Genomic DNA, 16,370 nt, shown 5'->3' with positions numbered 1-16,370 from the left:
ATTGACTGTAGGGCGAGTACTGGGGGGGCGGGGGGGGGAGGTGCGGGGAGGTGCGGGGAGAGGGGGAGACGGGGGGGGGGGGGGTGGGGGTGGGGGAAGTCTGTCCAGTGTGCAAAGTGTCATTCATGAGGATGCTTTCAGCTGTTGCTAGGCCATGGGCTTCTTGGAAGGGCCTCATGCTCTGAGCATGGGTAGATTGAGTCATGGTGGGCCTCAACAGCATCAAGGCATCTCTTCTGGGAGACATCAGAGAACATTGGGGTGGATTTCTGGGCAACCCACCACTTCCAGAGGACCTCCAAAGTGTAGCTGGTGTGCACTGGGGTGTTGTTTAAATGGGGTGCCCCAATGATTGCAGCACTGAGATACAGAGACTGCCCCACCATCGATATGGTGTGGAACCAGTGCCTGAAACACTTTGGTGCTAAGTGCTGCATTAGACAATGGGAAAAAGGTGCCATGGTTGTCTGTGGACTCAGCGTCGCTATTCCCGCCCGCCATTGACCTTTGCCGGTTTCCCAGAAAATCACACACACAGGGCCTGATTTTACCATTTTCATTCTAAGTGCCGAATCTGGGCGTAGTACAGATCCAACTTAGAAATCTGCTTTCAGGCGCCCCCATACGCTCTCAGCCATCTCCAGTCCCATTCGCACTGTGGACGGGGCTTAGCATGGCCGCAACGATCGGAGCTCTGAACTGCGCATGCGCAGTTAGAAAAAAGTTGGAAAAACCATGCCCGTGTCAGATCGCTCCCGAGCCGCAGAAAGCGGAGAAAGCGACCCGGAAGTGAAAAGCAGGAGTGAGGGTGTATCTTGGGGCGGGGGGGGGGGGGGGGGGGGGAGAGGGGGGAGGAGGGAGGCGGGTAAGACATATCTCGGGGGGGGGGGCAGATGGATCTCTGGGGGGGGGAGATGGATCTCTGGTGGGGGGCAGGTGGGTCTGCTGCCACTCTGTGGGCGATTGGTGGGGGGGAGGGGGGCAGGGGTGGCGATCGGTCTGGGTAGTGGGGGGGGATAAGGGGGGCAGTGATGTGTGTGGGTAGTGGGGCATGGATAAGGGGGGCAGTGATGTGCGTGGGTAGTGGGGGGGTGGATAAGGGGGGCAGTGATGTGTGAGGGTAGTGGGGGCTGGATAAGGGGGACACACACACATCACTGCCCCCCCTTATCCACTCCCCCACTACTCAGACCGATCGCCACCCCTGCCCCCCTTCCCCCCCACCGATCGCCCGCAGAATGGCAGCGGACCCCCCTGCCTCCCCACCAGAGATCCATCTGCCCCCCACCAGCGATCCATCTGCCCCCCCACCAGAGATCCATCTGCCCCCCCACCAGAGATCCATCTGCCCCCCCCCCCCCGAGATACATCTTACCCATCTCCCTCTTCCCCCCCCCGACAACATAAGAACATAAGAAATAGGAGCAGGAGTAGGCCATCTGGCCCTTCGAGCCTGCCCCGCCATTCAACAAGATCATGGCTGATCTGAAGCGAATCAGTTCCACTTACCCGCCTGCTCCCCATATCCCCTAATTCCCTTATCGATCAGAAAACTATCTACCCGTGATTTAAACATATTCAACGAGGAAGCCTCCACCACTTCAATGGGCAGAGAATTCCAGAGATTCACTACCCTCTGAGAGAAGAAGTTCCCCCTCAACTCTGTTCTGAACCGGCCCCCCTTATTTTGAGGCTGTGCCCTCTAGTTCTGGTTTCCCTTCTAATGGAAAGAATCTCTCCACCTCTACCCTATCCAGCCCCAACCAGACAACGATCTGGGCTCACTCCCCCCCTCCCCCCCGAGAATAGTCTGGCCTCACTCCCCCTCCCCTCCAGAAGAACATCTGACCCGCCTCCTTCCCCCTCACCACCAGACAACGATTGGCCCTCCTCCCCACCACCAGGCAATGATCGCCCCCCCCCCACCAGAGATACATCTGACCATGAATCAAGTTGATTCAGCTGCCTCCTCCTCCTCCCCCCCCCCAACCAGACAACGATCTGACCTCACTCCCCTCCTCCCCCCTCCAACCAGAGAATGATCTGACCCATCTCTACCCCCACCCCCACCACTGATCTGAGTCAGAGAGCCGTTGGAAACACTGAACGCGCTCTTCAGATGCTGGAGCACCCGACTCAGACTTTTATTCAGCAGGTCCCTAAAAGCGCGGTTCCGGATTGGTAAACGCGGTGGTAAAGGGGGAAATGCTGATAGAGTTGGGCGGGCAGTTCATTAATTCAATTTAAATGCATGCAAATGCATTTAAATCGTCGTTGCGCCCGATTTGGGCGCGGAACGGATTCCCGCCATTCGCGGGTCTCGGTAAAGTGGCGATCTGCGCAGACGCGGGTGCAGATCGCGATAAAGGCCTCACACCCGACTTTGCCATGATTTTGCGCCCGAAAACGGGCGCAAATTGTTGGTAAAATCGGGCCCACAGTATTTATATATCCGGTTCAGTATCTGGTCAATGGTAAGCCCCAGAATGTTAATGCAGGAGGATTTAGGATTCAGTTCACTCCCTGATCTGTTAGAAAATATCTTTTTAACACAGTAAAAATGGACTCAAGGTTTTTAACACAGTACAAAATGGACTCAAGATTTTCCCATTGTATGAACTTTCAATAGAATGCTTTACTTACTGCACATTAATTTGTTCGTAAAATGCAACCCATAATCATGGTCAAACACCAAATTCTTAATATTAACCCAAAGTGATGGGCAGGAGAATGTTGTGGGAGGGTTAGTTTAAAGAGTTAGATTTGCAGAACATGACGCACCATGTTACAGAAGCCTTTTTTATGGCGATGGACATTGGGGCATCTGTGTGTCCCACTGTGGAGAGCTGAACATTTAATATATTTAGCATTTTTGACATCACGTACCAACCGACTCAAGAACATTTCTTCCCTGCTGCCATCAGACTTTTGAATGGACTTACCTCGCACTAAGTTGATCTTTCTCTACATCCTAGCTATAACTGTAACACTACATTCTGCACTCTCCTTTCCTTCTCTATGTACGGTATGCTTTGTCTGCATAGCGCGCAAGAAACAATACTTTTCACTGTATACTAATACATGTGACAATTATAAATCAAATTAAATTAAATATCAGACTCCATTGTGCTGTTGGAAGCTCAGTGCAAAACTGACTGTTGCTGAATGTGTTTCTCGAGACCAGGTAACTTGGCAATAACAGAGAAGCCAGAGGTGACAACTCCACACTTTAAGTGTTTTTATTAGTACAGGGGAAAAAAGAGGGGCAGAAAGAGCAGGTCTGCCCTCCCCACCTCCCTAAGCCTCTCATGGAAAATTTTGACCTGGCTAAGATGCTCTTTCGAAAAGTCGTTGCAGACTCGATGGATCGAATGGCCTCTTTCTGCACTGTAGGGATTCTATAGAATTGCCAGGGGCCATTCCTAAGAATCACCTTCTGGTGGCTGGTTTTGCCACCCAGCTGTCAATTTGGTGAATGATAGAGTTTTAATTATTCATTCAGGAGTTGTGGGCATCACTGGCTGGGCCAGAATTTATTGCTCATCCCTAATTGCCCTTGAAATGAATGGTTTCCAAGGGCATTTCAGAGGGTGTTTAAGAGTCAACCACATTGCTGTGGCTCTGGAGTCACATGTAGGCCAGACCAGGTAAGGATGGCAGATTTCCTTCCCTGAAGGACATTAGTGAACCAGATGAGTTTTGACAACAATTGACAATGTTTTCATGGTCATCATTAAACTTATTTAATTCCAAACTTTTAGTAAAGGGTGGAATTTTACCGGCACATTTGCCTGAGGTCCGTATGATCCCATCCAAGCCCAACGGAGAATGCCGTACTCTGAGCCTTGCCCCCCACGGATTCAGGGCGGGCGTGCCGGTAAAATTCCGGCCAAAGTTAAAAAATGATAATAAGGTGGTGATGTTAAACGTCTCCCAGCTTTGCTGGATTCTGGGGCCATTTTCATCCTCTTGCCACAGCCTTCCCATAAATAGCGCAGTCCCAAAGTTTAATCCAGTCCTAGATGCTGTTTTACTCGAAAGGGGTCATTTTTAATGGAATATCTTGTGCTTCTGAAGGCAATAAAGTTTGAGTGAATATTAAGTATCTCTTCATATTAAATATGTACTGTCAGGAAATAATTTGTGGTCATAATTGCTTAGTTTGTAATCAATGTAATGATTATATAACTAAAGTGAACCAAGTTAAAAGCAATTACCTCACCAATGCAATCAACAACTCCAAAGGTCCAAAGTATGAATCCAGCTAATTAATTCAATCTATTTTGAATAGAGGGGTGTTACTTTGAATGAACCTGATACCACATTTTCAACTGAAATATGCATAATCTCATTGGTGTTGCAGTTTTGCTGTCGTCATTCTGTCAAGACTAGAATAGTATCTGGCTTGTCAACATTGAAGTTGAATAACAAATAAAAAATAATGTTAAGCAATAGGAATCTTAAATTAATTAATAAACTCCCACATTGGGCTGTGGTATGTAAACACACCTGTGATTAAAATCCTCGGTTTGATAACTGCACAGTGGGGAACTTATCTTTGCCTCAGTGGCTACTCCCTTTCTGAATCACTAACCAGTGAGTGTTCGACAAAGAATGTCTGGCTATTTGGAACATTTTGTTAACATTTTCATTGCGGGTGGCACGGTGGCACAGTGGTTAGCACTGCAGCCTCACAGCTCCAGGGACCTGGGTTTGATTCCTGGCTTGGGTCACTGTCTGTGTGGGTTTCCTCTCACAGTCCAAAGAGGTGCAAGTTAGATTGATTGGTCATGCTAAATTTCCCCTTAGTGTCCAGGGATGCGTAGATTAGTGGGGTAAATATGTAAGGTTGCGGGGAGGGGGCCTGGGTGGGATTGTTGTTGGTGCAGATTCGATGGGCTGAATGGCCTCCTCTGCACTATAGGAATTCTATGATTAGAGGAATTAAAGAGGAGGGAACACAGGTGGGAAAAGGGGAAAATAATTTTACTCTTGTTTTTCAGATATTTCTGTCAATTTAGAATGAGTTTATTAAAGAGTTTTAAACATTTAAAAAAATACTTCTAATCAAAGAATCTCTTGTATCCTTTTTTTTACTGTAAGAACTACAAAAGCATTGATCATGAGAGTCTGAGAGGCTAGATGTAAAGATGTAATTTACCAGTCCCTTTGAAATCACCGTTCTCATCAATTTGCATGTTTTTCATGTTGCTGAAATAACAGGGGTAATCTTAACTTGCGAGGTGGGAAATGCACAGGATTGGGTGAAGTGCCTGATTTACACCCCAACCAACATTATTCTGCTTTGAGTTCAAATAGAGAGTAATATTAAAGGGTATAAATCCAGCATTGCATCCAATCCTATCAATTTCCTAATGGACAAGTAAAATTAAACTTGTGCCCAAAAGATCCTGGTGGTCGGTCAAAGATTTCAAGGAATAGAGGGATATTGACCAAGGGCAGGCAAAGGGATTAGTTGAATTTGGCGTCATGTTCGGCACAACATCGTGGGACGAAGGGCCTGTTCCTGTGCTGTACGGTTCTATGATCTATGATCTAAGTCCACAAGCCCACAGAAATTCAGAAAGCCAGGGAGAAAAGATGTGAAAGCGTAAATATGGTTGGATTGTCTGAACTTGGATAGGCAGAACCTCAAGATTTGAGAGCTGATATGGTCCACAATCTATAGTTAGCACCCTCTGGCTCGGACATTCCTCTAAGCCAGTTGTTCCCTTGCTCAAAGTGTGAGGGGAAAACCCCCTTCAAACTGGGTTGCAGTTTATGGCACAGCAGGAATGACTCTGAAGAATTTCTGGCCCTGTACTAATGTATTGGCTATTTATTGGTCATCACGTGTGCTTGTAGAGAAGTGATGTTTGGATGACAATAGGAGGAAAGATGAAACTGATGTTCAATCTAAAACAATGTGATCTGGATTAAAGGGATCATCCTGACATCGATGCTGTATGTAAAGTTGTTGCAGAAAATCGTGATTAACCCCATAACTCTCATTTGTTTTAATTAGCAACAATTCTTTTGCTCAAATTGTTCAATCTTTTGCTCAAAATACAATTGCTGGTAATATTACTGGAGGCATTAGCTTGGAGAAGTGATTGTAATTGTATTTCACAGTGTGGAGTTTGTTGAAACATATTAGCTGGAACTGACAGCTTTAATTCAGTTTCCTCATACACGAACATTGTTCCTTCTTCCATGTGGTTCATAGTCATCATTTATACTGAAATATTCGAAAACTAAAACAGAAGTAACATGAAAGTTGGTTCAAGTTATTAATAATTAATACAACTAGTTGATTTTTAAATGGGACACTGTTAGTAAAATTCCCAGAATAAACTTTAGGTGATTTATTCAATAGAACATTGCTCCGGTTTCCTCCCACACTCTAAAGATGTGCGGGTTAGGTTGATTGGCCATGATAAATTGCCCCTTATTGTCAGGGGGATTAGGAGTGTAAATATTTGAGATTATGGGGATGGGACCTGGGTGGGATTGTTGTCAGTGCAGACTCGATGGGTCAAATGGCCTCCTTCTACACTGTAGATTCTATGATTCTATGAATATAAGCAACAGGCTCTATAGCATAGAATCCATGCAGCACAGAAGGAGGCCATGTGCCTGTTTGAGCCTGCACCAACAACAATCCCAACCAGTAACTCCATGTATTTGCCCTGCTAATCCCCCTGACACTAAGCGCCAATTTAACATGGCCGATCAACCTAACCAACACATCTTTGGAATGTGGGAGGAAACCGGAGCACCCGGAGGAAACCCACACAGACATGGGGAGAATGTGCAAACTCCACACAGGCAAGTCACCCGAAGCCAGAATTGAACCTGGCTCCTTGACACTGTCAGGCAGCAGAGCTAACCACTGTGCCGGCCATAATATCTTAATCTCTGGTGATATTCCTGGAAGCAACAAAATCTAATATGCATTTTAATGGTAATTAATAAACAGGACCACAATTGCAGTTGAAAACCTATTTATATTCTATACCCAGACGCTTCAATGAATCAAAATAGAATGTACTAAATGTCCCCAAAAGGCTAAATACCACACTGAATTAATTCACTTTTATTAGGTCTCCACTATATTAATCCAATTTAAAACGTTTCAGTCCTTAATAGTTATTGTGAAATAATGTTCAGGATATTTAAATCGAAATAATATTGTTGAGATTAGAGATGTTTTTGCCTCGCCTCGCCAGCAACATCGGCCTTTTTAAAGGGCGCCCAGTCTAAAAGAAACTTTTCAGCTGTTCATGCCAGTGGGATCTTCTGGTCACACTGATGCCATACCCCCTGCCATGGATTTGCCAGAGGTAAGAGGTGGAGTCAATGGAAAATCCCATTGACAGTGATGGGACCAGAAGATCTTGCTGCCGGCCAATGGTATGCCATCTCATGCCATGAGAAACATGCCACAGGGAGACCAAAGAATTCCGTACCAAAAGCAAAATGGATATCCTCGTGAACACGCATGCCCACTCCATCTGCAGCCCCCCTGGGAATCCCACCCCCCTATATCCACTGGGAACATCCCCACGCATATGACCCCTACCCCTCCACGGGAACCCACTCCCTAGTACATGTTTCCCCTGCCCCTCCAAGGAGCCTACCCCCATTGGGTGACCATCCTCCCTGGCATTGCAACCTAGCAGTTCCTCCTGGCACTGTACCCAGGACAGTGCCAGGGGTCACTGCCAGTGAACTTTACTTACCTGTGCGCCCCTGAAAGTGCTCTTCGCTAGGTCCCCGTTTGTCAAAAAGGTTTTGCTGAGCCTGCCATCATGTCACCAGGGGATTGGGGTAGGGGGAAAGTAACATGGGGGATAATAGAGCAGGATAGTGCAGTAATGATATTAAAATGTATGGCAGTGGGGTTCCTGGCCTTTCCTGGCAGGAACCCCCATTACAACATTGGCAGGGGGTGGGGACAATTGGATTGGGAAACCCTGACATCTGACTGGATGGCAGACTGGGATGCACAAGGAGGGGGCAGGGGAAATATGGCAGGGATGAATACCTTGGGTGTGCCTTCAATTAGTAGGATGCCTGCAAAGGATATCCCCTCTGGCTCAGCCACCAGACTGTGATATTTGATTGGGCTGGTCAGTTTGCAATAGCTTCCATCACTGTGTGTTAAATCCCAGCAATGGGAGGAGACTCCTAAGTGACAAATTAATGGCCCACAGGTAGAGAGGTCTCCGGATGCCTCCCCCACCACTGGTAAAATTGATGTGCGAACAGGTGGGTAGGTGCCAGAAATGGCACTACTGGCATGGTGCCCAATTTTATGGCCCCTCCCTCCTGCCACCCATCCCAGGGGAGGCGTAAAATCAAACTCTTTAATATTGACACTAGGGAGCCGATTTTACCAAATCGACTCGAAGTGCCGGGTGCGGTCGTAAATCGGACCCGCGCCCGGCAGCCGCGCTCCAGCGCCCCCATACGCCTTTTTTCGTCATGGGTCCAGTGGGCGGGGCCGAGCGCATTTGCATATGTCCCCAGGGGCAGAGACATCACATCCCCCCCACCCCCCCCTCTCAGGGAAGAGACGTCACATCCCCCCCCTACCCCCACCCCCTCAGGGAAGAGATGTCACATCCCCCCTACCCCGCCCCCCCCACAGGGAAGAGATGTCACATCCCCCCCCGCCCCCCCCATTGAAGAGAAGAGACGTCATCCTACCCATCAGGACCCCTGGAGCAAGGCCAGGATCCAGGATCGCAAGATGCTTTCGACGGACACCAGCGATCAAGGTAGGTCAGGGGCCCGGGGGGTCCGATCCTGGAAGGGGGGGGGGGGGGCGCTGGCAGGGCCTGCGTCCCAGGGTGGTCCGATTGGGGGGGGGGGGGAGTGGGCTGCCGGGGTGGTTCGCGGGGGTGGTCCGCAAAGGGTGGTCAGGGGCGATTCGGCGGTTCAGTTGCTGAGTTGAAGCCCTATCGGACTTGAATTCAGCTACATGGTAAATGTGCGGGCGCTGATCGGATCGGAGCCTCGTAAAGTGGGAATCCTTGGGTAAGTTGGGTGCGGGCTTCATTATGCTGATTTAAATGCATGCAAATGCATTTAAATCGGCCCACTGGCCAATTCAGCGTGCGCCGGATCGGCGCCCGGATCGGCCGTTGGTAAAGGCGCGATTGGCCTTGGGTCGGGTCTGGACCGCGTTTTAGGCCCGACGCCGAACTTTACCACGGGCCCTCGGTATAAAAGTAAAAATCATTGAAATCCTCACACCTGACCAAGTCAGTAAGTGCTTGGTGTTATAACAAATACATTTTGGGAGTGGCATTATTGAAAATGGTGATAAAACTCGTACAATTGCCAAATCAGATCATAACACCCACAGCACTGGAAGCCCCAAGAGTTTTCAAGTTTGATAACTGTATAAAAAAGTTATGACTAAAAATGCTTATAGTTTCCTTCAATTTGATTTTATTTTTCAATCGTCCAATTAATGATTATTCTCCAACTTTTGTAGAATGAACGATTTAGAAGTTGATAATGTTTGGCCTGTTTCTTTGAAGTATTTTTATAGCAAACTGCTTATTAGATGTTACATACCCATTTCCTGGAGTGCTGAGGCCAACGTTTCTGCATCTTCACCAGGGTTAAAGTCTGCTGTTGGAAAAATGGTTCCTTGATTCTGTGTAAAAGAAATGCATGATACCAGGTCATATAAACTAAAGGACTGGGTCACACAGCATAGTGAAAGGCCATGAAAGTTATTAAACAGTAAATTCATTATCTGTTCAGCTGCTTTTAATTCTCCTGTAAGTTAACATAAACTAGTTCATTTAAGATGTTTTACTTAATATATATTAGATTAAAATAACAATTTATTCGTTGGACAGAATGCATTGAAGAACAATGCAAAATTAAATAATGCAGTTCACTTTTGAAGACTGTTTCCAATATTTTTATATCTTATTTATTTCCAGATACATTAGGAGGGAATTTTAACAGGCAAGGGAAAGCAGGATTGTGTCTGTGTGTGCCGGAAGTAATATCCCCTAAATGTGAGATTGAGTCAAGATCTGATGTCACCCGACTCACTTCCAGGTTTCTCTTGGGCAGGTTTGAAAGTGATGTGGAGATGCCGGCGTTGGACTGGGGTAAACACAGTAAGAAATCTAACAACACCAGGTTAAAGTCCAACAGGTTTATTTGGTAGCAAAAGTGGCATTTGCTACCAAATAAACCTGTTGGACTTTAACCTGGTGTTGTTAGACTTCTTACTCGGTTTGAAAGTGAGCAGAGAACCCCATTGAATTCGTTAAGTACGGCATTTAAACATTTGAATGGATAATCAAGCTCTGTTATAAGCACATATTCTGGCTTTGATAGTCTGCTAACTTATTTCTCAGGCCACGTGGAGCACGTCAGGGTTACTGGGCGAGTGTACAGTGGGGACTGCTTCTTGGGTGAAGCTGATATCCTGGAAGGCCTTTGATCAGTGAAGCTGAAGAGCTCCAGTCATGGCCAGGTACGATGCTGCTCACAGCATTCCTTCTCAGAATTTTCAATGTTTGATGGGTGATTGACAACTTTTTGGAAGTCATTTATGAAAATTGGGCACGCTGGAAATATGGGTACAAATCCAGGAATTGGGTCCCATCTATCATTTTTAAAGGTCCATAGAATCCCTACACAAGGAGACCATTCGGCCCATCGAGCCTGCACCGACCACAATCTCACCCAGGCCCTATTCCCGTAACCCCACATATTTACCCTGCTAATCCCCCTGACACTAGGGTCAATTTAGTATGGCCAATCAAGCTAACCCGCACATCTTTGAACTGTGGGAGGAAACCGGAGCACCCGGAGGAAACCCACATAGACACGGGGAGAATGTGCAAACTCCACACAGACAGTGACCCGAGGCTGAAATTGAACCTGGGTCTCTGGCACTGTGAGGCAGCAGTGCCGCCGTGCTGCCCGAATGCTGCCCATGGAGTCTGCCCAGTTCAGTGAAAATCCAGCTCACAGTTCCAAGTCAGCATGTGTGTGACTTGGAGAGAAATGTGCAAATGGTGTGCCCATGTGACTGCTGCCTTCGTTCTTTGAGGTGGTAGAGGTTTCTGTCAAAGAAGTCTTCACGAGTGTAGCAGTGCATCTTGCCGATGGTGCACGTTTTAAATACGCTGCGCCAGTGGTGGAGGCTATGGGCAGGTTCTTCCAGACCCCCACAGCATGTTTTACAGCGGAGGAGGCAACTTGACATTGACCGGCAGGATCTTTTGGTCCGGCTAATGTCAATGGCACTTTGCAAGGCTGATCTGTCCTGCCATTGGGCTATCAGCGGTTGGGCAGGTCGCCATCAGCGGGACCGGCAGATCCTGCTGGCAGAAAAGACCGGAAAATACCACCCAATGAATGTTTAAAGTGGTGGAAATGGTGTCGAACAAGCAGGGTCCTTTGTCCTGGATGATGTCAACCTTCTTGAGTTTTGTTGAACCTGAATTCATCCAGGCAAGTGGACAGTATTCCACCTCACTCCTCTCTTGTACCTTGTTGATGGTGGATAGGCTTTGGAGAGTCAGGAGGTAAGTTACTCAGTACAGAATGCCAAAGCACTGACCAGGTCTTGTAGCCACAGCATTTATATGGCTAGTCCAGTTCAGTTTCTGATCAATGGTAACCCTGAGGATGTTGACAGTGGGGGTCTCAATAATGGTAATATCATTCAACTTCAAGGGGAGGTGATTAGATTCTCTCTTGTTGAAGATGGTTAGTGCCTGCCACTTATGTAGTAGAAATATTACTTGCCACTCATCAACTGAAGTCTGAATGTTGCCTAGGTCTTGCTGATTTTGACATTGACTGCTTCAATGTCTGAGGGATCTCAAATAGTACTGAATAGTGTACAATCATCAGTAAACATCCCCATGTCTGACCTTATGAGAGAGGGAGAGTCATTGATGAAGCTGTTGAAGATGGCTGGGCCAAAGACACTATCCTGAGGAACTCCTGCAGTGATGTCCATCACCTGAGATGATTGGCCTGCACCAACCACAATTACCTTCCTTTGTGCTGGGTGTGACTCCAGTCAGTGGAGGCTGCTTTCCTGCTGATTCCCATTGACTTCAATTTTACCAGGGCTCCTTGAGGCCACACTGGGTCCAATGTTGCCTTGAGATCAAGGGTAGTCACCTCTGGAATTCAGATCTTTTGCCCACCTTTGGACTAAGCTCAGGGTCAGGACTCAAATAGCCCTGGTGTACTTGGTGAGGGATATTTCCCAAGTGCTGTATTAAAGTCCCCAACACAGACATGGAAGTAAAATTTCCAACTGCATTCTTTCTTTGCTGGCTGGAAGTATTAAGGAGGAAACTTCTGACAATCATTTTCTTCCTGCTATGATCATGTTACGAATATCAGTTGATGACTTGAGCAACTCTTCCGTTTTCCTCTTTTGCTAACAGGATGATAGCTCAGAGTCAAAGAACAATTAACGCTTCCAGGATTTATCATTATTTGAATTAAGTATAGATAAACCAAATATGGCAAATATGCTTGTTTTCTACAGGTTTCCTGTGGGATTCCCTCCCTCTCCGAGAAGTCCCAGTTTGACATCTGGACGAGGGGTTGACTGAAAGAAGCATCTGCCCCTCACCCATTTGATGGGGCAGCTCTCAAAACCTTGTGAAAATGATGCTTTTTTTTTGTCACTTCCTCCCAAAGTGCCTGACTCCCACCCCGAGAAAGAGCAGAACTTTGAGGCGATGATTTACGTTTCATTCCAAATATTTCACAAGTTTTTGATAAGATGGTGAAAATCTTATAAAATCACATGTAACTAATGAATAAATATGTTAAAACTGACAGAAATGAACAACTTAAGGCAAGAGTGAGATATGTGCTCAGTAACTATAGAAAGGGCGGCACGGTGGCACAGTGGTTAGCACTGCTGCCTCACAGTGCCAGGGACCTGAGTTCGATTCCCGGCTTGGGTCACTGTCTGTGTGGAGTTTGCACATTCTCCCCGTGTCTGCATGGGTTTCCTCCGGGTGCTCCGGTTTCCTCCCACAGTTCAAAGATCTGCTGGTTAGGTGGATTGGCCATGTTAAATTGCCCCTTAGTGTCAGAGGGACCAGCTAGGGTAAATGCATGGTATTATGGGGATAGGGCCTAGGTGGGATTATGGTCAGTGTAGACTCGATGGGCCGAATGGTCTCATTCTGCACTGTAGGATTCTATGATTCTATGAATCAAATAGTAAAGTGAATAATTGTTCAGAAACTAAAAAGGACAGTGAAGCAATGCACTGAGTTGAGTTCACCACTGGTTAATTAAGGCTACTTCTGTAACCCAAGTTTGAGCACTGTGCTCAGGTAAAACTTTAACCAACCAGAACTGTCTTTGTGTGTAAGTATTACATACACATAAATAATCAGTTAACATCTCAGTTTCTTGTTAAAAATCTATTCTTATTCCCCTTTAAATTGGCAGATCTCATTCCATTTCAGTGAGGTAAAGGCCTGAATTTTCATCCACGAAGCGGGTAGCTGGAGTTGGGAAAATTCCTGACTTGGTCCGGCCGCGTCAAAAGAAAGTGCCTGCAAAGGGGGGTTCTTCATTTCTGGGAGTGTAGGCTGGAGTCAGGCCAACCAATTGAGAAGAACAGTGGAGGCAGCTACAGGGGCAGCCATGTACAGAGGCTGGGTGTTTAATAACCCTACCTTGGTATCGTGAGAGAATGTCCCAGTTGAAATAAAAGCACAAAGGCCCTCCACACCCCTCATGCTCCAAATGCTCAATATGCCCCATCCATGGCGCCTCATGCCCCCCACCCATCCCCATTGATCCTCATTCCCCCTATGCCATGCCTTCCCTTTCCATCAATCCCCCATGACCTCTTATGCCCCTATGCTAAACCCTGGTCTTCCACCAACCTGCTATGGCCCCTCATGCCCCCCATGCCAAGACCTATTCTTCTGCCAACCCCCAATGGATCCTCATGCCCTTGATGCCATGCTCAGCCCTTGCACCCGACTCCTATGGCCCCTTATGTCCCCTCTGCTTCGCTATGGCATTTCCATGCCAATTCACCCCTTGTACAGATTCTAGAACGAATGAACCTAGCGTTTAGTGGAGTGTGTGGAAAAAGTACTCCATTCATAAGCTTCTCCTACTTTTGAAAAAGTCTTCACTGCAAGCTGATAAAAGTGTCAATCATTCAGCCCCTTGAAAGCATCAAAAACAACAAATCACAAACCCTTGAAACCAATTAACTTTTGGAAACAAACATTGTGAAATTGACAGCAGAGATCAGAGAGTTTGAGCTGTGAAGCAAACAATGCTTCCTCTGGGGAACAGCCGTTCTAGTACCCTAATATCTGCCTGGGCTCTCAGACAAGCATACATAATGAGGCTTGATGGACAGCCCTGACAACTATTATTACCCCTGCTCTGGAGGGTAAGTGGTAGGGTGGAGCTTGGCATAGGGTTCATGGGGAAGTGATGGGTGGAGATGGGGGTCATAATTTGGCACGGGCACATGAGGTGGATCTTTTGAACTTACTTTATCCCTCATGCAGGCTAGGGTTCACAACTTCCTGGAGGTATTGCAAACCATGACTTTATCAGTACAGGCTTGGTTCCTGTGCTGTATTGGTCTTTAGAAACATGGCTCGACTCCACGAGAATTGCAAGGAGTAGGAGATGCCTATCTCCACAATGGAGCCACCAGGTCAGGAGTGTCAAGTGCAGGCATTTGACAGGAAGCAGCCCAAACCCTTAGAGGCACTTCTGAAATGGGGTAAGGAATCCCAGAATCAGGACCCACATGTCATTTTGTAGAAGTCTCCCGAGTCAATTTGGCTTGGTGAAAATCTAAGCTATAAGCCCCGAGACAACTGACCAGAAATAAAAGCAGGTTTAATGCTTATGATATTGTGTTGAACTTTGCTCATATTTGTTTTCGAATAATAACTGATAATAACTTGAAAAATACAGTGGTTAAACTTTATAAGTTAACGTTATGTTCCAAGCAAATTCCCATGACAGCCTTTTCAGAATGAACTGCATTGGACTTTTATATTCAATATATATTCTTAGTGCAAAGAGAAGCTGGGTAAATCTCTTACGTAGCATTGCCATCGATCAATAGACTTTTCAATGGAGGTGCCAGGAATACATCGTGAATCCTATTGAAGACTCATATAGATGGTAAAGATTTACCACTAGCCTGAATAAATTTTGTAAATCATGATACGGATGACAAAAATTGCATCTGTTCCCAATGCTGGCATATGGAGGAACTGAATATAATGGACGTAAACACTCAAACACTTTTAATAGCTAATTTGCCTACAACATGGAAATACAACAGTTGCGAAGGAGCTCCCTTTATACACAACACTATTCTTCAGAGTATACGAGAGAGGGAGAGAGAGAGAGAGATGTCTTAAAAAGAACACTTACCATTTGGTCAGAATACATGTTTAAGATTCACAAACTCAGGTTGGCAGTTCCGTAATATAATTAAACTGGAATGACAAATCTGACTTTGACCTTGCAAACTGTTTAAATAGCTCATTTAATTTACATAAAATTGTCACGCTATGAATAAGTTGTACTGCCCAATCACAAGTTCAATGCTCTATATGTGATAGATGAGGACCTGTGAACTATGAGGTTTGTTCTGCGTAATGTGTCCTATGACATTGATTGGCTTGCCTATTTACACAATAATCATATCACAAAATGTCATATTAGCATTCTGCACAGTCTTAAGAAGACTGAACCGCCCAAATAAAATAGCAACTCAAAGATTACTTTAAAAGATGGAAGAAAAATAGATTAATCATTCAGAACATGCACCTGGGGTAAAATTACCCTAGAAGTCAGAATATAAGTTGACCTTTAAAGCTTAGAAAAATCCTTTCAAAATGATGGTTGACTTATAACCAAGTAGCAAATGTGTCAACCTAAGCAGCAATAAGGGATGTGAATACTTGGACTTGGCTCCATTGGGAGGCAGTGAAAAACTATACACTGCTTCCCGTTACGTGGGAAGATGGCAAAGCCAAACTCTATTTGGGGATTTAAAATATTTTCAACATTGTATTTGATAAATCTAGTTTGTTCTGGTGCCTTACAATAGAAACCTGTGCAAAAATGAAATGAAACAAATCACCTTCCACCCGTCCAACTGCACCCAACAAAGTAAGAGAGGAAGCTACTGCAGGTTACAGCAAATCATTTTGGAGACAGTGTTATAATCCTACTGATCGAACAAGTCAAAGCCCAGAGTGGAACCTGGATTGATAGATAATAGCCTTTACTTTTTGTTTAGATACAAGGATGAACAGAGTCACAGGATTGCTGATGAGCTTGTAACA

The 16,370-nt window shown here is 46.0% G+C and overlaps 1 protein-coding gene across 1 annotated transcript in view; it reads right to left on the bottom strand.

Annotated features, from left to right (window-relative positions):
- Nucleotides 1-15,514, bottom strand: part of LOC144493554 (annexin A10-like) — an 87,822-nt gene extending 72,308 nt beyond the window's left edge. Inside the window, exons 1-2 of the mRNA XM_078212689.1 lie at nucleotides 15,451-15,514; nucleotides 9,589-9,670 (exon numbers count right to left, since the gene is read on the bottom strand). Coding sequence (XP_078068815.1) covers nucleotides 9,589-9,670; nucleotides 15,451-15,468 — 100 coding nt within the window. The 5' untranslated portion in view covers nucleotides 15,469-15,514. The remainder of the gene's footprint in view (nucleotides 1-9,588; nucleotides 9,671-15,450) is intronic.
- Nucleotides 15,515-16,370: the final 856 nt, after the last annotated feature.

This window comes from Mustelus asterias, chromosome 1, assembly GCF_964213995.1.
Source record: "Mustelus asterias chromosome 1, sMusAst1.hap1.1, whole genome shotgun sequence".
NCBI classification, from domain to species: Eukaryota; Metazoa; Chordata; class Chondrichthyes; order Carcharhiniformes; family Triakidae; genus Mustelus; species Mustelus asterias.
The sequence above is the reverse complement of the archived record's forward strand: the minus strand, read 5'-3'. Positions and strand labels throughout refer to the sequence as shown.